We start from the raw sequence: 25736 nt of genomic DNA on the forward strand, positions 1-25736 counted from the left end.
TTAGGGCGGTGGTATTCAAACTTTTGGTGAGCCCACCCCACCCCAAATCTAATGACACAACCTCAAAATCTGTCAATTCAAAAAGAAATACAACAACAAATAAACTTCAATTCATTCAATGTTCATCTCCTATCGACATTAAGACAACCAGTACATGCATTTACTCTATAAATTTGTATTTTTTAATAACGTTTGTATATTGTGTTGTAACTTAATCTGTACTCTTCATTTATGGTTCCCTACCGCAATTCCCTCAACTTTGAGTACCACTGCATTAGGGGATGGTAAGGTGGAAGGGCTCTTAATATGTATGTAGTCTTGTTTCTCACCGCAACTGGGTGGCAGTATTATCACTAATCTATACTGCACATCATATGCATCAAATTCTATTTGATTTATTGGACTGATATTATCTGTAGGTGTCATTTATACTGTATATAAAAAATAAAATAAAAATATCCTATTGTTGACACACCCTGGCCATAGAGAGGCTTTTATTCTCTATTTTGGTTAAGCCAGGGTGTTACTAGGGTGGGCATTCTAGTTTCTTTATTTCTATGTTTTCTATTTCTTTGTGTTTGGTCGGGTGTGGTTCTCAATCAGAGGCAGCTGTCTATCATTGCCTCTGATTGAGAATCATACTTAGGTAGCCTTTTTCACACCTGGGTTTGTGGGTAGTTGTTTTCTGTTTTCTGTGTCTGCACAAGACAGAACGGTGTCGGTTTGTGCCACTTTGTTATTTTGTGTCAGTGTTCAGTTTGAATAAATTACCATGAACACGTACCACACTGCGCTTTGGTCTTCTTCTTCAGACGAGCGTTACAATTGTGTACAATTTATAACTTTGCATACATTCTAATTACTTTAGATTTTGTATTTGGCTTTTTATTATTAATATTGATGATTGTACTGCATTATTGAGGGAGCGAGCACGCAAGTATTTCACTGCACCTGTTATACATGCTGGAACCTGTATATGTGACGAATACAATTTTATTTATTTTGGAACGTGTCAGAGGCTCTTTAATAACATTTAACTGCAGTGGGCTAAATCAGGGTAACACAATGTTTCTTGGTAGTCTTAAACAAATCAATCAATCAAATGTATTTATGAAGACCTTTTTACATCTGCCAATATCACAAAGTGCTATACAGAAACCCAGCCTAAAACCCCGAACAGCAAGCAATGCAGATGTAGAAACAAACTATACACCTCACACACATGGTTATGGGCTTAAAAAGAAGCCGCCTGTACCTTGTCAGAGAGTTGAAATGGATTACATGTTGAGTATTGCATCCCAATATTACACTTTCTATACATCAGAAGACTGATATAGAACAAAAGTGTTGGATATTAAAAATATGAATAACATTCCACCCATGAGGTCACTAGTCATTTGACTACAGGAAAGGGCCATAACATTGTTGTTTGTGTATAGTACAGGTTGAATCCTTACTTGAGACTTGTAAACTCATATTTTCACCCAAATCTCCCCTAACATCAATACATGATTTTCAGTAGGTTTGCATTAACTGTGTGCATTAAGCCCTATGAGCGCCTTAATAGATGTTATAAAGGGATGTTATGTCATCTTCCTCCCGTTAACCAACCATCACCCCCTCTGGCTTCCTGGTTAGCACTACAGCTGTTCCTACATTGTAAGTGTGCTAAATGTGAATAGAAGCATAAAAACTGTGTGTGTATTGTGTGTCTGTAGTAGTGCATGTTCCACAGTACTACAATACATGTTCCATCCATCTTTGTCAGTTCATTTTTAGCCACGTTCTGATTAGGCCTACAGCTCTTGGAAGAACTAATCACCCATTTTTTTCTTTTGGAAAAGTTTTATTGGCACAATTCCTTTAAAAACAGCTCATACATTTTTTACATCATTTATACACATAAAAACGGCAGCAAAGCATAAAACACAGCATTTGAAAGTTACATTTAAATTTGTTAAAAAGTACATGTTGTTAAAACCAATGAAAACAACCATGAATAAAAGTACTTTCCTTGTAAAAACATCAAATCTGTAAAAGCCATTTAAAATGTGTACTAATGATCTAACAAAGGTAAAACATTTTTAAGACATGAAAAACATGTTAAAAAGCCACTTTGTTAAAAGGCTGTCTTCAGTCCCTTGTACAGGAGCGGGGTGAGTCTTTATCAAGCTCACCTCATCCTGCTCTTCTGAATGGATCATCGTCCCGTCCATATTCCTGTCGTGAAAGTCCTTCCTCAGTTCTTTCTAAGGGATCAGCTGTTTTAGCCATAATGAGGAAATGAATATGGATACATGTGATGTTGTCATGGTTGCTATATTTGACCTGAATTGGATTTGCTTCCTCTTAGTTACACCGGTCTTTGCCTGCTCAGGACATAAGAGGAGTCCACTGTTGTCCTGGTCATGCAGGGATAATAAAGTCTGCCTGGTTCCTCTGTTTATAGACCTGGACACCCTGCAGTGTTGTTGTGTCCACGACAGCTCACTTAGGGAGTGTGGGAAGTCTGGGGATATATTGATAGAACCTTTTCTCCTTCCACTGGGTTTTATGTGTTACACATGCTGCTGTTGGATGCTGTAGGTCAGATATGATCATTTACTTGGTAATGAACAGACGAGGTCTTAGTTTGTCCCGTCGTCAGCTCTAACCTCTCGATTCCCAAAGACAATTAGGACAATCCAATCAAGATTGCTTTGCTTCAAGGCTGTTCTCTTCTCACAACATCCCTCCCCTCTCTGTGTTTCATATGGCACGGTGACGGTGTGGCCATATTGTACAGAATGTCACAGTGTTGTCATGCTGTTGCAGCTCAACTCACCGCCCAGGATCCTCTGTCACGCTAGGACAGCCGTGTCACCCTGACTCTCTTTAGCTCAGATCATGTGAATTAGAAGGGGAAGCAGACTGCTGAATGATGAGGGAGGAAGTCTAAACGCTCAGAAGTTTTGGTAGCATGGTGCATGCACATGGAAGTCTGACACCAGTTAGCTAAGCTAAGCCCAGCCCAGCTGTAAGTCTGACACCAGTTAGCTAAGCTAAGACCAGCCCAGCTGTAAGTCTGACACCAGTTAGCTAAGCTAAGACCAGCTCAGCTGTAAGTCTGACACCAGTTAGCTAAGCTAAGCCCAGCTCAGCTGTAGGTCTGACACCAGTCAGCTAAACTCAGCCCAGCTGTAAGTCTGACACCAGTCAGCTAAGCCCAGCCCAGCTGTAAGTCTGACACCAGTCAGCTAAGCCCAGCCCAGCTGTAAGTCCGACACCAGTCAGCTAAGCACAGCCCAGCTGTAAGTCTGACACCAGTCAGCTAAGCCCAGCCCAGCTGTAAGTCTGACACCAGTCAGCTAAGCCCAGCCCAGCTGTAAGTCCGACACCAGTCAGCTAAGCCCAGCAGTCTGACACCAGTCAGCTAAGCCCGACATCAGTCAGCTAAGCCCAGCTGTAAGTCTGACACCAGTCAGCTAAGCCCAGCCAAGCTGTAAGTCCGACACCAGTCAGCTAAGCCCAGCACGGAATAAAGCACTGAATAGAGGCCCATAGGCTTCCCCAGGACCACCCACCCCAGACCTCTGCTCACTCATTCACTGCTCACTAAAGTTGTTTCCCGGGTGAGCTGTGCCAGTTGGTGTGCCCTTGAATGAGACAGCACCCTACTAAGCACACTCAGATCCAAGGATTACAGTGAGGGGTTTAGTAGCGGGAGGAGTCTGAAAGGTGAAACTGTTGTGTGTTGTTGCTGTGTACATAATGCTATGCTATCATCCAGCGTGCTGTGGTTTTGTGTGACGGAAGCCTGGGGAAGTTCAGCTGAGGAAACGTCCTCGTGTTTTGTTTTTAGATCATTTCATTTGAAATTCTATCTTGTGCTTCAGCAAATAACTGAAGGATTAACCGGGACTGATGAAATGTAATTCATCGTACCCACATTGTACTTTAAATTTAACCTTGATATTTTTGAGTTGTTGGACCATTCTCCAGTTCTCAACCGGAGTTTGTATTTTACTATGACACTAAAGTAATTTGTTGATTGGGACTGTAGTTGTATTAATAAACCAAGTCCATCATGTCAAATGAACTAAAACAACATTCCCATCGCCTATCATGCTCCAACATATTGGTGTTTACCATTCTAACGGTCAGATAGTCCGCAATACATGTTGTTTATGTGTCTATGACAGTTATCGTGCTGTAAGGAGGATTTGCCCATCTGGACATTTTCTCAGTGAGTTTATCACAGTATTACCACACCATAATATGACTGTAATTTCCAGTTAAAGCATGTCTGGTTTGCCCTGGGCACTGTTCAGCCCTGTTTAGTCCCTCATTATGGTTCATCAAATAAATATCCTACAATAGCCAGTTGAAAAGGGCAATGCTTGAATGGACTCTTTAAGAGGAGGCTGTACTTGGCCTTCAAGTATACATTCCTCCAGCTCAGTGCTCCCTCTGTGGTCCCGTTCCCCTAGCCCTCCCCTCCCTCGCACTCACTACTCCGTTCCCATAGGGGCCCTCGCCAAAGCAAACTCCAGAGAGGAAGTCTCCCCCTCCATTTTTATCTCACTCACTCTTTCCCTCTTTCACTCACTCCCTTCTAAGAGGGGCCATGTTGGGTAGTGTAGGATTGTATTGGAGCACAGTGAGGGTAATGTAGTCATGGCATGTGGTGTGCAGCCAGGCTAAGAGGATATATGAAGTTATGGCTGTGGTGCTGTGTCTGTGTGATCTGGTTATGGCTGTGATGCTGTGTCTGTGTGATCTGGTTATGGCTGTGATGCTGTGTCTGTGTGATCTGGTTATGGCTGTGATGCTGTGTCTGTGTGATCTGGTTATGGCTGTGATGGCTGTGTTATGGCTGTGATGCTGTGTCTGTGTGATCTGGCTGTGATGGCTGTGATGCTGTGTCTGTGTGATCTGGTTATGGCTGTGATGCTGTGTCTGTGTGATCTGGTTATGGCTGTGATGCTGTGTCTGTGTGATCTGGTTATGGCTGTGATGCTGTGTCTGTGTGATCTGGTTATGGCTGTGATGCTGTGTCTGTGTGATCTGGTTATGGCTGTGATGCTGTGTCTGTGTGGTCTGGTTATGGCTGTTATGTGGTGCTGAGTACAGCCTATGTGGCTTCTCTCCTGTGAGATCAGTGTCAGATTTAGCCAGCAGGTCCCTTGTGGTGACTGGGAGGGTCTGTTTTCTGGCTCTATGATGTCTGAGGCTCTACGCCTTCCTGGAGCTGCAAACCTCAGGGTAGAAATAGTACCAGACAGAAAGCTTTTGTTGGGAAAACAACAGCAATGGCAGTAATTACAGACTCCGGTTTCACCACTCCTCGCTTCTTAGAAAACCACAAGCAGGTGAGGGGTCAAGTCATCGTGGAGTCAGCTGGAGGTCTGGGTTAAATGCCCCTGAAAATTAACCTCAATGTCTGCTTCCGACTGTGTGTGTGTGTGTGTGTGTGTGTGTGTGTGTGTGTGTGTGTGTGTGTGTGTGTGTGTGTGTGTGTGTGTGTGTGTGTGTGTGTGTGTGTGTGTGTGTGTGTGTGTGTGTGTGTGTGTGTGTGTGTGTGTGTGTGTGTGTGTGTGTTTGGTTAGACATTTAGAGAGGAAACAGACATGTGTGAGTCAGGGAGGGAGACATGAGATGAGTGTCCAGACAACCACAGTCATGCCGTATTCACTTGGGCCTTGTGATAACACAACTGCTGTGTGATTATAGCTTTATGGGCCAGAGGCACAGCTAGAAATGACAAGGTTTTGTGGCATGTTTTAGTCTTGAGTGCCGTCGTACACTCGACTGAGGCAGTCAGTGCAGTGTGAGACCCGACCGACAACTTCCTCCCCGTCAGTGGAGGCTGCTGAGGGGAGGACGGCTCATAATAATGGCTGGAACTGAGCAAATGGAATGGCATCAAACCATGTGTTTCATGTACAGTATTTGATAACATTCCAATCTTTCCGCTCCAGTCATTACCACGAGCCCGTCCTCCCTAATTAATGTGCCAACAACCCCCTGTGCTCCCCCTTGTGTTACATTGCTAGAACCACAGACTCATCAGAACTGTGACACAGGATTTATTAACGCCAAAGCTGTCAGTCGGTACCACAGGCGATGTATCTTTCTCCTCTACACGTTATTAAAACTTTCAATATAACATAGTAGAGTATACACTATATATACAAACGTATGTGGACACCCCTTGAAATGAGTGGATTCGGCTGTTTCAACCACTCCCGTTGCTGACAGGTGTAGAAAATCAACACACAGCCATACAATCTCCATAGACAAACATTGTTAGAAGAATAGCCTTACTGAAGAGCTCAGGGACTTTCAACGTGGCACCTTCATAAGATGCCACCTTTCCAACAAGTCACTTTCTCAAATGTTAGCCCTGCTAGGTGTAACAATGGCTGAGCCACGTAGTGGTAGGACACAGAACCTCACAGAACTGGACCGGCAAGTGCCGAAGCGCAAGAAACGTCTGTTCTCGAATGGATCACTTACTACCGAGTTCCAAACTGCCTCTGGAAGCAACGTCAGCACAATAACTGTTCGTCAGGAGCTTCATGAAATGGGTTTCCATGGCCGGGCAGCCGCACACAAGCCAAAGATCACCATGTGCAATGCCAAGCGTCGGCTGGAGTGGTGTAAAGCTCGCCGCCATTGGATTCTAGAGCAGTGGAAACACGTTCCTGGAGTGATGAATCACGCTTCACCATCTGACAGTCCGACGGACGAATCTGGGTTTGGCTGAATGGAAGCAAGTCCCCACAGCAATGTTTCAACATCTAGTGGAAAGCCTTCCCAGAAGAGTGGAGGCTGTTATAGCGGAAAAAGGGGGACCAACTCCATATTAATGCCCATGATTTTGGAATGAGATGTTTGACAAGCAGGTGTCCACATACTTCTGTTCATGTTCATGTAGCGTATTTTCCATTCACACCTATGTTGTATATACTTTTATGATACATCCCCTGTATATTTAAGCAATAAGGCCCGAGGAGTTGTGGTATATGGTCAATATAACACGGCTTAGGGCTGTTCTTATGCACAACACAACATGGAGGTAAACATATCCTCATCCTGAGGCAGACCTCTCACACTGCCTAAGTAAACATATCCTCATCCTGAGGCAGACCTCTCACACTGCCTAAGTAAACATATCCTCATCCTGAGGCAGACCTCTCACACTGCCTAAGTAAACATATCCTCATCCTGAGGCAGACCTCTCACACTGCCTAAGTAAACATATCCTCATCCTGAGGCAGACCTCTCACACTGCCTAAGTAAACATATCCTCTAAGTAAACATATCCTCATCCTGAGGCAGACCTCTCACACTGCCTAAGTAAACATATCCTCATCACTGAGGCAGACCTCTCACACTGCCTAAGTAAACATATCCTCATCCTGAGGCAGACCTCTCACACTGCCTAAGTAAACATATCCTCATCCTGAGGCAGACCTCTCACACTGCCTAAGTAAACATATCCTCATCCTGAGGCAGACCTCTCACACTGCCTAAGTAAACATATCCTCATCCTGAGGCAGACCTCTCACACTGCCTAAGTAAACATATCCTCATCCTGAGGCAGACCTCTCACACTGCCTAAGTAAACATATCCTCATCCTACCTCTCACACTGCCTAAGTAAACATATCCTCATCCTGAGGCAGACCTCTCACACTGCCTAAGTAAACATATCCTCATCCTGAGGCAGACCTCTCACACTGCCTAAGTAAACATATCCTCAACCTGAGGCAGACCTCTCACACTGCCTAAGTAAACATATCCTCATCCTGAGGCAGACCTCTCACACAAGGTGATTGAGGTAATATGTACATGTAGGTATGGGTAAAGGGACTCTGCATAGATAATAAACAGGTTAGTCAAGGTAATTGAGGCAATATGTACATGTAGGTAGGGGTAAAGTGACTATACATAGATAATAAACAGGTTAGTCAAGGTAATTGAGGTCATATGTACATGTAGATAGGGGTAAAGTGACTATACATACATAATAAACAGAGATTAGCAGCAGCGTAAAAAAGGGGGTCAATGTAAATAGTCTGGGTAGCCATCTGATTAACTGTTTAGCAGTCTAATGGCTTTGGGATGGAAGCTGTTAAGGAGCCTTTTGGACCTAGACTTGACACTCTGGTACCACTTGCCATGCGGTAACAGAGAGAACAGTCTATGACTAGGGTGGCTGGAGTCCTTGACCATTTTTAGTGCCTTCCTCTGACACCACCTGGTATAGAGGTCCTGGATGGCAGGGAGCTTGGCCACAGTGATTTACTGGGCCGTACGCACTACATTCTGCAGCGCCTTGCGGTCGAATGCTGAGCAGTTGCCATACAAAGCGGTAATGCTCTCGATGGTGCAACTGTATAGCTTTATGAGGATTGAGGACCCATGACAAATCTTTTCAGTTTCCTGAGGGGGAATAGGTATTGTCGTGCCTTCTTCACGACTGTCTTGGTGTGTTTGGACCATGATAGTTTGTTAGTGATGTGTACACTCCATTACAGCCCCTTTGATGTGAATTGGGGTGGTTTTGGCCCCCCTTTTCCTGTAATCCACAATCAGCACCTTTGTCTTGCTCACGTTGAGGGAGAGGTTGTTGTCCTGGCCACGCAGTTGTGGTGGCAGATCTGTTGTTGTCTACCCTTACCACCTGGGGGGTGGCCCGTCAGGAAGTCCAGGATCCAGTTGCATAGGGAGTGGTTTAGTCCCATGGTCCTTGGCCGAGTGATGAGATTTGAGGGCACTATGGTGTTGAACACTGAGCTGTAGTCAGCAAACAGAATTCTCACATGGGTGTTCCTTTTGTCCAGGTGGGAAAGCGCAGTGTGCCGTGCAATAGAGATTGCGTCATCTGTGGATCTCTTGGGGCGGTATTCAAATTGTAGTGGGTCTAGGGTTTCTGGGATGATGATTTTGATGTGAGCCATGACCAGCCTTTCAAAGCACTTCATGGCTACAGACGTGAGTGCTACGGGGCGGTAGTCATTTAGGCAGGTTACCTTGGTGTTCTTGGGCACAGGGCCTATGGTGGTCTACTTGAAACATGTAGTTATTACAGAGTCGTCAGGGAGAGGTAGAAAATGTCAGTGAAGACACTTGCCAGTTGATCAGCTCATTCTCTGAGAATGTTGACCTGTTTAAATGTCTTACTCACATCAGCTACGGAGAGCGTGATCACACAGTCGTCTGGAACAGCTGCTGCTCTCATGCATGGTTCAGTGTTGCTTGCCTCAAATCGAGCATAGAAGACATTTAGTTCTTTTAGTAGGCCTGTGTCACTAGGCAGCTCGCGGTTGGGTTCCCTTTGTAATCCGTAATAGTTTGCAAGCACCGCCACATCCGATGAGTGTCTGAGCCGGTGTAGAAGGATTCAATCTTAGTCCTGTATTGATGCTTTGCCTCTTTGATGGTTCATCTGAGGGCATAGTGGGAGTTCTTATAAGTTCTTATAGTGTCCCGCCCCTTGGAAGCGGCAGCTCTAGCCTTTAGCTTAGTGCTAATTTTGCCTGTAATCCGTGGGTTCTGGCTAGGAGATGTACGTTCGGTCACAGTGGGATGACGTCGTCGATGCCGGTGACTGATGTGGTATACTCCTCAATGCCATCGGATGAACATATTCCTGGAACATATTCCCTTCTGTGCTAGCAAAACAGTCCTGTAGCTTAGCATCCACGTCATGAGACCATTTCCGTGTTGAGAGAGTCACTGGTACTCCCTGCTTAAGTTTATGCTTGTAAGCAGGAATCAGGAGGATATAATTATGCCCAGATTGTGGACGGAGTTCAGTCCCTGGCCACGAGGAGTGCCGCTTCTGGGTGAGCATTCTCTTGTTTGTTTATGGCTTTATACAGCTCGTAGAGTGCGGTCTTAGTGCCTGCATCGGTTTGTGTTGGTAAATATACAGCTACGAATAATATAGATGAAAACACTCTTGGTGAATAGTATGGTCTACAACTTATCATGAGGTACTCTGCTGTTCTGTCTTGCAATCACTGTTAATTCTCCAGTGATTGCACGTTTGCCAGTAGGACGGATGGTGAAGGCAGATTTTCCACTCGCCGACTAATTCTCACCAAGCACCCAGATCTGCTCCCACTGTATTGGCGTCTCCTTTTAATGTGAATAATGGGGATTTGGGCCTGGTCCGGGAGGAGCTGTAAATCTTTCACTTCCGATTCATTAAAGAAAAAATCTTCGTCCAGTCCGAGGTGTGTAATAGCATTCCTGAGATCCAGAAGCTGTTTTCGGTCATAAGAGACGGTGGCAGAAACATTATGTAGAAAAAAAAGTTACAAACACCACGAAAAACCCCACAGAATAACATGATTGGTTAGGAGCCCATAAAACGACAGCAATCCCCTCCGGCTCCATCTCTAGGTGATCGTAGACCTCTCACACTGCCTTGGTAAACATATCCTCATCCTGACGCAGACCTCTCACACTGCCTTGGTAAACATATCCTCATCCTGACGCAGACCTCTCACACTGCCTTGGTAAACATATCCTCATCCTGACGCAGACCTCTCACACTGCCTTGGTAAACATATCCTCATCCTGACGCAGACCTCTCACACTGCCTTGGTAAACATATCCTCATCCTGACGCAGACCTCTCACACTGCCTTGGTAAACATATCCTCATCCTGACGCAGACCTCTCACACTGCCTTGGTAAACATATCCTCATCCTGACGCAGACCTCTCACACTGCCTTGGTAAACATATCCTCATCCTGACGCAGACCTCTCACACTGCCTTGGTAAACATATCCTCATCCTGACTGCCTTGGTAAACATATCCTCATCCAGCAGACCTCTCACACTGCCTTGGTAAACATATCCTCATCCTGACGCAGACCTCTCACACTGCCTTGGTAAACATATCCTCATCCTGACGCAGACCTCTCACACTGCCTTGGTAAGTATATCCTCATCCTGACAAGTGCAGACCTGAGGGTAGAGGTAAACATATCCTCATCCTGACGCAGATTCACACTGCATGTCTCACCACTGGAGCCAGGGCCCCAGTGCTGTAAACATATCCTCATCCTGAGAACCTGCCTTTAAACATATCCTCATCCCGCAGACCTCTTCCTGGATCATTGTCACATGGCCAAACATGCCTTGGTAAACATATCCTGACGCAGACCTCTCACACTGCCTTGGTGTGGTCACACCCTGGTAAACATACTCAGTGAGAGAGAGAGAGACCTCTCACAGAGGAGAGAGCAGAGAGAGAGAGATTACCCTGTCTCACCACTGGAGCCAGGGCCCCAGTGAGATAGAGACACCGCCTCTTCCTGGATCATTGATGGCCAAAATAACTCAGGAGAGAGAGAGAGAGAGAATAAAAGGAGAGAGAAGAGAGAGAGAGAGAGAGAATAAAAGGAGAGAGAGAGAGAGAGAATAAAAGGAGATAGAAAGAGAGAGAGAGAGAGAGAATAAAAGAGAGAGAGAGAGAGAGAATAAAAGGAGAGAGAGAGAGAGAGAGAGAGAGAGAGAATAAAAGGAGAGAGAGAGAGAGAGAGAATAAAAGGAGAGAGAGAGAGAGAGAGAGAGAGAGAGAGATGTTCTGTTAGGTAGTCTGTCCTAACAGGAGCATCATCTTGCTCAGCAGAGTGAAGCGGGAAACATTGCGTGACTCTACGATCTGTGCCGAGGTGCAGCAGCACTGGCAGAACATTTTAGTCCAGTTGTCCATCAGATTCCAGCGCCATTACTCTGCTCTTCATAGTCCTCTCAGCCCTCTCTCCCACACAGAGCAGAGAGCAGCTCCACTCCACCTAATGATGCGGTATGGTGTAGCTCTGCTGGCTGCCATCCAGACCAGCCTGGTTGTCTGCTACTCCCAGCCTAGACACACACAGAACAGAGCCCCCAGCTCACTATTCACAGCCAAACCTCTTATAGACACATATTCTGCTGCCCTCACACACTGACGTCGGTCCACTAGCTGATGTTGTATGACACATGGATGTTTTCTCTAGAATACACCTCAACTGAGATGCTATTCAGTATCACACACCTCTGAAGAGGATATTGTGTTAAAGTGTTGGGCCAAATTATGTGAATGTATGGGGATTTGTACAGTATGAAGAAATCTATTGCAGACTACTCCAGTAGATTCCTGTGGATGTTGATAATTTATAGCCTTTCTCTTTTCTATCTAGTCTCACAGCCCAGTTCCAGCCAAAAAGTCCAAACTGGTGAAACTACACTCTCCATCAACTGACAAAGAGAAGCAACCTGATTGGTTACAATCTCTATCAAAGTCAGCGAACAAGGTTAGTAGTTCTTGTTCTTCACTTTTTGTGTGAAATGTGATTTTTTTTTCCAAGGTTAGGGGATCCTACAGATATAGGATCTTAATGTGAGACTGTTTTCTGAAAATAATCCTGCAGCAACAGGACATTTGAATTATTATGTGGATTATAATTAATGTGCATTTTTTTGTTGGGGTTGATAAATTTTTCATTATGGAAAATGAAGTCTGACATATTTAAGTGGAAATTACAAATTTAGAAGCCTTTTTAAACCTTGAATACACAGCAAGTTTGCATATCCTGCTGTGCAGGTAAATTCATTTTTTTTTTAAGTGATCAAATTAAGATCCTATGCCTTTATACAGAGTCCTTGTCTAATTGACTGTGTTACCTTACCTTATACAGTTAGATAATTAATGTTGTCAATAGTCTTTTTAACAAACCTGTCTGCCTTATGCAATAAGATTTCACTTTTCCTTTCCAGGGATGTTTTTCAAATTCCCCATTTCACTGTATTCTATATGAATTCTATATTTTGTCAGGATCTGAAACGGCCCCGCTGAAACAGAGGTCGTCAGCCTTCCGGCCCTGGTCCTCCAGAAGTCCATCTGCTGGGGAGGAGAAGTCTACTGGTCACAATGAGAGGTCAGTCAGAGACAGACAGTCATGTTGTCATAGTTTCACTCATCCATTTCACCACACCACACTAAAGGAGTGTTTGGCCGTAACATTCCTAAGGGATTACAATGTAATGAGGACCAATAACTACATTGTCCGCTGCTATGATCCCTTACTTTATATTGTTGAAATACAGTAATTAAGGTCACTTGTATTTTCTTGTCATAACAGATTCATCCACAAAAACATAGACACATCTGTAGTGTCAAATGTGGCCCCAGCTTTGTTGGCCTACCAGAGAGAGGAGCAGGCCCCTGTGGGCCACAGTCAGGCTCTAGCCAGGGGAGACCAGCACATCAGCTCCAGACCAGCACCACAGTGTGGAGACTCCCAGCCTGGTCCCAGACCTGTCCACATCAACACCAACACTAATAACACAGCCAACAGTGTGGAGGACATGGAGACTGACAGGGAGATCGAGGTGGACGACTGTGATGACTGTGAGTATGACACACTGTTGTTCAGACATTCGGTAGGAGAAATAGGGCACCGTGACACAAATTACTCCAACTCTCAAGGACAGTCAACCTAACCCGTGCTAATACTACTGGAAGAAGGCTATGGTTAGATGGCCTGATCCCTGTGACAGAGCACCATCTAGTGGTTGGTCTGCGCAGCACAGAGCATAGAGGGCATTCTCAACTTGCTTAACAGCAGATGTCACTGCTGCTCCAATAAAAAAAATTGGCTTCCCGCTATGAAAGGCCCAGTGCAGTCAAAAATGTGATTTCCTCTGTTCTATATATATTTCCACAATATGAGGTTGGAATAATACTATGAAATTGTGATTTGTGATGTTAATACCATTTTCATGTAATAGATGTAATTTCAGCCTGTATTTGAAGGATAGAGTTTCAACCTGCCTGGTGATTAGTTAATAGACCAATAAGAAAGAGAGTTCCAAACATCTCTGCCGATAACAGCTAGTAAGCGCACCCCGCTTACTAGCTAGCCATTTCACATCGGTTACACTAGCAAATTCTTACTTGAGAAATTGCTCTTTGCTAAGAAGCTATTTTTTTTCCTTCTGACCATTTTGATTGAATGCAATCACAGTAGGATACTTAATTATTACCCAGAAATGATTTTATATTGAGGTAAAATGGCTACATTGGATCTTTAACATAATGTTACATTTTTCTGTCTGTCAGACCCAACATTGGTCCCCTCCTTGGCATCCCCTCCCTCTGCCTGTTCCAGTGTGTACCAGACCCTGACCCCCCAGACCACCGTGAGGCCTCTGGAGGGGCCAGTCCGGCTGGTATTACCAGGGGAACCGTCATGCCCAGAGCTGGACACGCTGAGACAGTCCCTGTATGGATGCCTGGACTCCAAGGAGGCCAGGGAGAAGTTCCTGCAGGAGATTATTCAAATGAGAGTGAAGCAGGAAGAGAAATTGGGGGTTGCTCTGCAGGCCAAACTTAGTCTTCAGCAGGTAAACCTCACACTCAAGATCCAAAATGGCCCCCTTTGGCACAAAAAGGAAAACAGTTTCTTTATGTGTAGAGAAAATCTGTAGGTGTCTTAAAGATTATGTTTCTACACATAAAGAAACTGTTTTCATATATATAAATTTTTTTATTCCCCCACAGGAGCTGGAGTTTGTGAAGGTGTCCAAGAAGGGGCGTCTTCGAGAGGCCATCGAGGCCAAGCACAATCTGAGGAAAGAGATAGATCACCTGCATATGGAGTGGGACAGGAAGATGAGGGAGGCTGACGAGTCCCGTGGCTATCTGAAAAGAGAGCTGGAGAGAGAGATACAGTTACGGGTCTGCGACAAAGGCTGTGAGGCTGAACGCCTGCGATCCAAGTACTCCACACAGGTCAGACCAAGATCCTAATGATATAGCATATATACTTAGGATATCATACTTAAAGAATCACACACACACACATACACAATTAACTGGAATTGAGTGATTGTATATGCTCCCTGACTGATGTGTACGTTCCTTTCCAGATTAAAGAGCTGCAGGTACAGCTGCAGCAGGCGGAGGCGGACCGAGAGCAGCTGAGAGAGGAGCTACAGCAGGAGAGGGAGGCGCGGCAGAGCCTGGAGAGGGTGGTCAAGGACCTGCAAGCTCAGCTGGGAGGCCCACAGGACAATGCCATGAACCCCCCAACACACTAACACAGAGACACACAGACAGACATAACACCCCAATGGATCCTAAAGATGCATGCAGTGGACTGGAGTCAGAATTAAAGCAAGAGGATACAGACTGAATTGCGCCTATTGTTAAGGGAAAGAAATTCAGTCAATTAAAGATGTTTGTTGGAGCAAAGTCAAGATGTTTTCATAGTATGAAAAATAAATATTCTAATTACTGATATGGTTACTGATAGGAGAGAAATGGACATTATTATAATAATATATGAACTTCATAGGGTGAACTGGATAGAAGCATGAATACGCATGTCGTACAGCCTACAGATGATAAGAAATACACTACATAGAAGACATCTCACAAGCGACTTTAGAGCCCTCAGTCAGATTCCTGAAGCTTTTTAAGGATCTTATTTTGGTATAAGCTATTTAGAAATGTAGAAATAGAGCTACATAATGTTACTTGAATATAAAAGAGGAGTGATTGTTTTCATGAAATGACAGCTGCAGATGTAACTCTTGCATGTGCCACACAATCTCGGTACACTTTAAGGTATTACAAACCACTGAAAACAATGGACACCAGATGACCACTATTTACTTCATTCAACCGATCAGTTTGCTTCATTCTAATGTTTTCATTTTGATGTTGTACAGGAAATGTTGCCTGAGCAGCACTGCTATCCTACAGGCAACGCTCATATACATATTTACACATTCACATACAAACATATTGGCCTATGTATACCAGCTTCTCTACCGTGTGTATTTGTGTTCTTGTATTTAAAGCCTGAAGTATTTGGGATTGTGTGGTCTGGAATCAGTTTCAACCACCGTTTGTTCTCATCTTAAATATTTTATGAAAGTGTTACTTTTTACAATCGTTATACAACTTAATATGGTTTGTTTATTAATTGTTTTGAGATACAGTATATTGTGTATGAAACCAAACCATGTGACAAGTGTTTAACTGTGCTTGTCCATGGAATGGAGTTCCGCCCACATGAAACACCTTTGATAAAGCTTTATCTTTGGTAAATTGAGGTATTTCTGATTTTGTATCGAGTACTGTAAAATAATTTATATTCTGAAATCATTTCCTGCTTGTCAATTATGAGCAGCATACATTTTTAGTCACTGGTTTTAGGGCTCTTTGAAAAAGCAACATGTGCTGTTTATATGAACAACATTTCTACATATACAAAATATGGATATATTTTTTTACTTTACTAAAAGTAATTGCACTTTTTAAAAATAAAATTGCATTGTGCATTTAACTCCCTCTTATGTTTTTCAACTCACAAATGAACATGAACATAGAATTGAACAACATCATTTAATGACCTCTTGTGTAAATACAACATTTAAGGATGATATTGTAAATAATATTTTTGTCAATAAGTTCGCTTGCTTCACACCTAAATTGCATATGAATATCATTTTGACTCATACTTGAAACCAATAGAAACTATATTTGAAATGTTGATATTCTAGTTTCATTATTGTTCCCCTTCAATATCATCTGAAAGCAATGTGCATTTATTACAATGGATTATGAGTAGAGAAAAGAAGAGGAAAGATTGCTAATTGACCGATCAGCGATCTTTGTCAGATGGAGACAAAAACAGAGAACATTTAAAATGTCCTCTTTATTTTCTTTCTTCAATGAGAATTTTCAGAAAATATATATTTTTTGATGTATCGTTAAGTGTGTACCAAAACCCAGACCAAAATAGAAACCTGAAGACGATATCTCAGCATCAATTCCTTTATCAGGTTTCCCAATGCTAAAGCTCCAATTAGGATAAATATTACAACTTCTGTGGGTTTCATTCCTAGGTGCTCTCTTATGTATTGTAGAAGAAAATACTTTTATATCTCATGTACCAGTTACTATTATTATCTCCCTACTGAATACCTGTTGGGTACAATGTAATAACATTATACATTGTGTTTATGCTCTTGTTGTAGTTTTGGTTTGTAAGTGGGGTTTGTTTTTGTCGCTTGTTTCAGTGTAGATTTTTTCTTTGGAAAACCTGTATAATTCTCATTAAAAATCAAATCAACCATATTCAATGGTGTGTTTAATATGTTACTACTGTCAGTGAGTTACACAAAGTGTAACACTGTTATGTATTCATATCTAAGAAACAGGGACAATTTAAAGTCACAATATGTAACTTCTTTGTCCTCTGTGGATATGGGACAAAATGCACAAACAATTAATGCTCAGACAAAAACACACACACATACAGTATGCAGAAACAAACATAAGACAATAAACAAGTCAATCATTTCAGCTTTCCATTTTTTATTCATTTGTAAACGTTTCTAAAAACATAATTCCACTTTGACATTGTTGTATTGTGTGCAGGCCAGTGACCAAAAAATCTCAATTTAATCTGCTTTCAATTCAGGCTGTAACACAACAAAATGTGGAAGAAGTCAAGGTGCTGAATATTATTTAACTTTCAATTACCACCAACAATCTGTGGGTTCCCATCATAACAGAGGGAAAATGCAGGTAATATGCATAGATGATGGGTATGACCTGCAGACATTCCTTGGAGATTACACTGAGTGATACAAACGAGCGGGCAGCACGTCTCTCTCTACTCCAGATCGCTGAGGAAGGTTACCTGCTCTTACTGTCATGCTCAACATTACAATACAAAACATACATACTATACAAACATGTCACGGGCCATGGGACATGAGGTCCTAATGGAAGCCAGTTCAGTTTTAAAGACAAAGTCAACTGTTGATAAGACAACAGTAGACCCAATCAATGAGTCAATGTTGGAGCAAAAGATGTTCAGGGTGGAAATTACAAACTTCAGAAGCCTTTTAAAACATGAAATACACTACACGTTTGTCATTTCCTGAATTGCAGGAAAGTGCCTTTGCAACAATTTGATCAAATTAAGATCTTACATCTGTATATACACTTACAAAAAACAAAAGAATTCAAGTGAAAAGCATAATTTGCTCAAACTGAGCTTTAGTTTTTGTTAGATGTTTTCAGTGCATTTTGAACGCATTCTGAAAATTAGATTTAAAAAATGTTGCACTGAAATTTCAAAAATTGTACTGACAGCGCTAATTTAATACACTATATATATACAAAGGTATGTGGACATCCCTTCAAATTAGTTTCTGACAGGTGTATAACATCAAGCACACAGTCATGCAATCTCCATAGACAAACATTGGCAATAGGGGTGGCAGGTAGCCTAGTGGTTAGAGCATTGGGCCAGTAACCAAATGGTTGCTAGAACAAATCCCTGAGGTGACAAGGTAAAAATCTGTCGTTCTGCCCCTGAACAAGGCAGTTAACCCACTGTTCCCCAGTAGGCTGTCGTCATAAATAAGAGTTTGTTCTTAACTGACTTGCCTAGTTAAATGAAGGTTAATAAATTAAACATAGAATTGTAACGGCTTTCTTTAGGTGAAAGAGAGTCGGACCAAAATGCGGCGTGGCTATTGAGATTCATGTTTAATGAAAAACGAATCAATACAAAACGTAACACCGAAACAGCCTAAACTGGTGCACAGTAACACATAGATAGAAACAAGGACAATCACCCACGACACACTCAAAGAATATGACTGCCTAAATATGGTTCCCAATCAGAGACAACGATAAACACCTGCCTCTGATTGAGAACCACTTCAGACAGCCATAGACTTTGCTAGAAAACCCCACTAAGCCACAATCCCAATACCTATGAAAAAAACCCAAGACAAAACACACCACATACCAAAACCCATGTCACACCCTGGCCTGACCAAATAAAGAAAGAAAACACAAAATACTAAGACCAGGGCGTGACAAGAATGGGCTTACTGAATAGCTCACAGACTTTCAATGTGGCATTGTCATTAGATGCCACCTTTCCAACAAGTCAGTTCATCAAACTTCTTCCCTGCTAGAGCTGCTGCAGTCAACTGTAAGTGCTATTGTAGTAAAATGGAAACTTCTAGGAGAAACAACGGCTAAGCCACAAAGTGGTAGGTCACAGAACGGGACTGCTGAAGCATGTAAAAACCATCTGTCCTCAGTTGCAACACTCACTACTGAGTTCCAAACTGCCTCTGGAAGCAACGTCAGTACAAGAACTATTCATCAGGAGCTTCATGAAATGGGTTTCCATGGCCGAACAGCCGCACACAAGCCTAAGATCCAAGCATCGGCTGAAGTGCTGTAAGGCTCGCCACTATTGGACTCTGGAGCAGTGGAAACGTGTTCTTTGGAGTGATGAATCACGCTTCACAATTTGGCAGTCAGACAGACAAACCTGGTTTTGGCAGATGCCAGGAGAACACTACCTGGCTGAATGCATAGTGCCAACTGTAAAGTTTGGTGGATGAGGAATAATGGTCTGGGGCTGGTTCGTGAATTGGAACGCTGACTGCGAGCCAGGTCTAATCGCCCAACATTAGTGCTCAACCTCACCAATGCTCTTGTGAACTTGCAATTCCACAAATGAACATGAAATTTTCACATGAGAAAGTTTTTCACGTGAAACTACCATTCACTTAAGGTGAAAACAAGTTTTTCTCCTTACGTGTGAAAGGGTGGTGTTAACATGTGAACTCTAAATTTAATACATGTGAAAATATGGTTTAAGCTCAATTTAAGCTCAACATGTGAGAACAGCTATTTCACGTGAAAATGTGATTTCACATGTGAAAATGAGATGTTCACATGTGAAACTGTTTTTTGTTGTTGTAATGGTGGGCCCAAATGCTTTTCTTTTAGGGCACAAAAGTTCAGTACAAGGACAGAAAGCTCTGTACTGTATGAGCACAAAGGCCATCTGATGTTAACCCCGTGTGTGTATGTGTTCCTTCCTCCCTGTGGCTTGTCTGCAGCGGAGAGGTGTATGTGCACTATGCAGACTGGCACACAGATGACCAAACTGAAAGGGAATATGCGGCTGGTCAGATTGTTCTACCTGGATGAACACAAGTCCTGCATCCGCGCGACGCCTTCCAAGAAACATGATAAGACTTAAAGTGAGTCACACAAAGAATGTTTCAGATAGGGTTTCAGCCTAGTACATTGAGGAATACTCTTGTATTTCCACTTTGTCTACATGCAACCATTTACCAGTCCAATTCCATACACAATGTGCAAATGACCATACTGCATGTGTGTATTAGCTACCACCAAGCTACTCATATAGATTAGACCAGTATGATATGTTATGCTTAGTATGGTTACATAAGACAGAAGGTTAGTTAAGGCAGAAATGAAAGGATGGTGTGTTGGTTGGGGTGGATGGGTAGGTGTATAACAGGAACATCTAGCAACCCAAAGGTTGCGTGTTCGAATCTATTATTTATCATGGCTACACACTGACAAGATCCAAGATCCTCCTCAAAGACTTAATTGAAACCATTAACAAATATGCCTTTGCAAAGAATCAGTAAGTACCTTCATTTTGTCACCATATCCAGCCCAGGTATAGATAGCAATAGCAAACCATTCATGGGCAATTCACTTTATATTCCAATATGTTGAACCCATAGAGATGGTTAGAGGATGCAACATTGTATCTGTCCCATTCTGGCGTGAGAGCATGTGCAGCACCATTGCGGCCATCTCCATTTTGAAGTAGTCCATTTTCGTCTTCTACTACTTTTATGAGTTGGTAAACAAACTGAACGGATGTACACTGCCACGTAGAGTGTGTTATAACAGGTATAAAGCAAAGGTTGGCGATTTACTGCCACCTCCAGTTGTGGAATGTTTGCTCAAAAGTATAATTCATTGGCTGATCACTGTGGAATTGTGATCCTTCCTTAACCCATAGGAAGTCCAACCCAGTTGACTACTTAAATTGTGAAAGTCCTCGATGGCACTGCATGCTAAAACACTAGAGTATCTATCTCTATGGCTGAGTCATACATCCCCATGTACCCAGTTATCCTATCCATAGAGAACCATTGCACAGTGCCCCAGCAGAAGAAGATGGCTGAGTCTCTGATGGAGGTGCTCCAGGGCAAGGTGGACCTGTCTACAGTCAATATGAATGAATTCAGAAAGCTGCCCTACCCAGAGCTCCTGAAAAGGAAAGTTCTAGTCAAGGTAGAGCCATCTTTTTTTTGTCACTTTGTTGTTCAACCAATGGAAGCACTGAGTCATTTTTATAGCGACAATTTCCAAATCATGAAATGTTACCACAATAAATATAACATTACTGAACATCTTCTTTTGAAATAATAAGTTAGGGAAAGAAGCTCCCAGCTAACATTGACGATGATGCAGAGATGGGGGATGTGTCGGATGAAGACCGTGGGGAAGATGAAGATGACATCCAGATGAACACAGATGTAAGACTGTTACTACTGTTTAGGCTAAAATAGACTGAGAGCAAAATATACGTTTTGAGTAGAAATATCCCAGGACATTTGTTGTGTTCCTTAAGTTCCCCTAGGTGGCATAATAGCCCAATGTCTGGAACTTTTTCAGGCTGTTTTGCAGTGTGTGTGTGTGGGGGGGGGGGGGTTATATAAAGTAGCTATGTCTTATACCACATGATACTATCAGGTGCTCTGTCATAAGATGATGATGAAGCCATTGGATATTCCATCAGGCAGTGAGATAGCGGATGGCTGATAGCTGGTGGCTGTGTTTCTGCAGGGAGTCTTGCTTTGCGACCCAAAGTCCTTGCTCCAGCCAAACGCTCCACCATGCCCACAGACATTAGTTTCTTCTCCACAATGAGTCTGGATCTGATTACCTCCCAGACGATTTCTAGAATTCAGACACATTCTAACTGTTCTGATTGGTCCCAGAAACCGATGGGTTGGGCCGGAGCCAGAACATGCCTGGGTAAAGCGGCATTTTGAAAATGTGTCATTGGCTTTGATACTTTGAATGGTTAGAGATAGTCCAATTGCTGATGACTTTGTTTTGTACAACAGCCCATTTTGATGTCATCACAAACGACATCAATGATGGCTGTCTCAGACTGAAGTATGCAGCGAACATAAACTGAATTATTGCTCTGTCGTCAGGCCGTCTAGAATCTGGAATAGGTTCTACTATTTCAGGGCAACGCAGCTGGTACTGCAGATGAGTCCAAACCCAAGAAATGCAGGTATATCATGGGCAGCTTCAAATGCAAGGTCAGCTGATTCTCTCATACAACTCCCTCCCTCCCCACCCAGTCTTCTCTTCACCACACCATGCTTCCAATCATGTTTATGTAAATTAACATCTCTCCTCTTCACCATTCCCTCCAGCATGCAAATTAGTCTTTCCTCACCAGCGCAAATGCAAATCGCAAACTCCCTTCAGCACCTTTACTAGTGGGTAAATGTAGTCATGATCATTCACTCTCAGAAAAAAAGGTACAGAATTGTACTTAAAGGGGTACAAACACTTGTCAATATAGTTGTGCTCTGTAAGGTGTGTCCATTGTACCATTAGTTATAGGTACATAATTGTACCATTGCAGTTTGTACCTTAAAAGAGTAAATAGTGTACCTTAAGGGACAAGAGAGTACCTTACTTAGATATTGTCCACAGGTACAAAACCTCTACAGTCTACATCTGCTCTCCTGTGTGATTCCCTGGCAGTGTTCTACTGCTCTAACACCTTTCCATGGTTAGAATACAAATGTCCCCTTCTGGAAGACCCTTGTTGCACTAAACGCTGATATCTTGTATTTAGAGGGGGAAAACGAAGGTAATGTGTACAACAACAAAATTGTGTACGACAACAAGTAAATCCAATCAAACGTGACATACTATTATCAAACCATTTACTTTAACTTTGAAACTGGTGTGTTAGATTGACCCCTGCATCCAGCTATGTCTGCCCATCCCCTATTCGCCCTCAGGAAAGGGAAGACAATGAGGTTATCCCGAGCCCTATTCGCCCTCAGGAAAGGGAAGACAATGAGGTTATCCCGAGCCCTATTCGCCCTCAGGAAACGGAAGACAATGAGGTTATCCCGAGCCCTATTCGCCCTCAGGAAAGGGAAGACAATGAGGTTATCCCGAGCCCTATTTGACCTCAGGAAAGGGAAGACAATGAGGTTATCCCGAGCCCTATTCGCCCTCAGGAAAGGGAAGACAATGAGGTTATCCCGAGCCCTATTCGCCCTCAGGAAACGGAAGACAATGAGGTTATCCCGAGCCCTATTCGCCCTCAGGAAAGGGAAGACAATGAGGTTATCCCGAGCCCTATTCGACCTCAGGAAAGGGAAGACAATGAGGTTATCCCGAGCCCTATTCGCCCTCAGGAAAGGGAAGACAATGAGGTTATCCCGAGCCCTATTCGCCCTCAGGAAACGGAAGACAATGAGGTTATCCCGAGCCCTATTCGCCCTCAGGAAAGGGCAGACAATGAGGTTATCCCGAGCCCTATTCGCCCTCAGGAAAGGGAAGACAATGAGGTTATCCCGAGCCCTATTCGCCCTCAGGAAAGGGAAGACAATGAGGTTATCCCGAGCCCTATTTGACCTCAGGAAAGGGAAGACAATGAGGTTATCCCGAGCCCTATTCGCCCTCAGGAAAGGGAAGACAATGAGGTTATCCCGAGCCCTATTTGCTCTCAGGAAAGGGAAGACAATGAGGTTATCCCGAGCCCTATTCGCCCTCAGGAAAGGGAAGACAATGAGGTTATCCCGAGCCCTATTCGCCCTCAGGAAAGGGAAGACAATGAGGTTATCCCGAGCCCTATTCGCCCTCAGGAAAGGGAAGACAATGAGGTTATCCCGAGCCCTATTCGCCCTCAGGAAAGGGAAGACAATGAGGTTATCCCGAGCCCTATTTGACCTCTAAGTACACCAAGGCTGTCCGGGTCCATGACATTGAAACACAAGGGGGGAGGGAGTATCCATTTTCAGACAAAATCATTTCTTTGTCATTTAACATGCACAGCGATATCACAAGTTCTTTCAGCGTGGGAGTCTTTCTACCTCCTGGTTGGCAGTGTGTGTGAACCTACACGTATGTGTTTTCTAGTTGGCAGTGTGTGTGAACCTACACGTATGTGTTTTCTGGTTGGCAGTGTGTGTGTGAACCTACACATATGTGTTTTCTGGTTGGCAGTGTGTGTGTGAACCTACACGTATGTGTTTTCTAGTTGGCAGTGTGTGTGAACCTACACGTATGTGTTTTCTGGTTGGCAGTGTGTGTGAACCTACACGTATGTGTTTTCTGGTTGGCAGTGTGTGTGAACCTACACGTATGTGTTTTCTAGTTGGCAGTGTGTGTGAACCTACACGTATGTGTTTTCTGGTTGGCAGTGTGTGTGAACCTACACGTATGTGTTTTCTGGTTGGCAGTGTGTGTGTGAACCTACACGTATGTGTTTTCTAGTTGGCAGTGTGTGTGAACCTACACGTATGTGTTTTCTAGTTGGCAGTGTGTGTGAACCTACACGTATGTGTTTTCTAGTTGGCAGTGTGTGTGAACCTACACGTATGTGTTTTCTGGTTGGCAGTGTGTGTGAACCTACACGTATGTGTTTTCTGGTTGGCAGTGTGTGTGTGAACCTACACGTATGTGTTTTCTGGTTGGCAGTGTGTGTGTGAACCTACACGTATGTGTTTTCTAGTTGGCAGTGTGTGTGAACCTACACGTATGCGTTTTCTGGTTGGCAGTGTGTGTGAACCTACACGTATGTGTTTTCTGGTTGGCAGTGTGTGTGAACCTACACGTATGTGTTTTCTAGTTGGCAGTGTGTGTGAACCTACACGTATGTGTTTTCTAGTTGGCAGTGTGTGTGAACCTACACGTATGTGTTTTCTAGTTGGCAGTGTGTGTGAACCTACACGTATGTGTTTTCTAGTTGGCAGTGTACAGTATATGACCAGTTGGCAAGTGTCTTCCCTCAATGAGAGCATTGTGAACCAGATCATGGCTCTGAAGGCAGCTCATTTGGTGCACATCAACCAGAGACAGCTGATACCGTGCGGACTCCAGCAACTTCAACCCACAGCCTTCCTGGAACACATGATGTCATATGGATAAGAGACCCTGCTCATACAATACCTTAAGTGGTTTGTTTTTATTTAGAGGCAAACATCTAAACGCACTGCCCTGTTCATACTCCAAAATGTATTTCCTGTGGTTTATCTTATATTTTCAGTTGCACTGAATTACCAAAAAGAGGGATGCATGCTTGAACTGAACAGAGCCAAGTTCTCAAACAATGGCAAATGTGGATACTTGCTGAAGCCCAGGTGCATTACATTTACATTTACATTTAAGTCATTTAGCAGACGCTCTTATCCAGAGCGACTTACAAATTGGTGAATTCACCTTCTGACATCCAGTGGAACAGCCACTTTACAATAGTGCATCTAAGTCATTAAGGGGGGGGGTGGTGAGAAGGAACTTATCCTATCCAAGTATTCCTGAAGAGGTGGGGTTTCAGGTGTCTCCGGAAGGTGGTGATTGACTCCGCTGTCCTGGCGTCGTGAATAGAGGTTGGTACTATTAGAAAACACAAGCTGCCACTAGCTGTATAGTTGCCAAAGGGGGTGTGGTAAATGGCCAATATACCATGGCTAAGGGCTGTTCTTAGGCACAATGTAAAGCAGAGTTCCTAGATACAGCCCTTAGCCGTGGTATATTTGTAACGCTCAATGAGTGAATGGGTGTGGAGTCAGGCACAGAGAGCAAAGGATGTTTATAAACTGGGTGGT

The 25736-nt window shown here is 43.4% G+C and overlaps 1 protein-coding gene across 1 annotated transcript in view; it reads left to right on the forward strand.

The window, feature by feature from the left end:
- The window catches only part of LOC135529888 (ski oncogene-like), a 52670-nt gene extending 35534 nt beyond the window's left edge, over positions 1–17136 (forward strand). The window contains exons 2-8 of the mRNA XM_064958299.1: positions 12188–12301; positions 12567–12591; positions 12823–12925; positions 13130–13398; positions 14110–14393; positions 14551–14781; positions 14919–17136. Of these exons, the coding sequence (XP_064814371.1) occupies positions 12188–12301; positions 12567–12591; positions 12823–12925; positions 13130–13398; positions 14110–14393; positions 14551–14781; positions 14919–15089 (1197 nt within the window). The 3' untranslated portion in view covers positions 15090–17136. The remainder of the gene's footprint in view (positions 1–12187; positions 12302–12566; positions 12592–12822; positions 12926–13129; positions 13399–14109; positions 14394–14550; positions 14782–14918) is intronic.
- Positions 17137–25736: the final 8600 nt, after the last annotated feature.

The sequence above is a fragment of the Oncorhynchus masou genome, chromosome 5 (assembly GCF_036934945.1).
Source record: "Oncorhynchus masou masou isolate Uvic2021 chromosome 5, UVic_Omas_1.1, whole genome shotgun sequence".
Classification (NCBI taxonomy): Eukaryota; Metazoa; Chordata; class Actinopteri; order Salmoniformes; family Salmonidae; genus Oncorhynchus; species Oncorhynchus masou.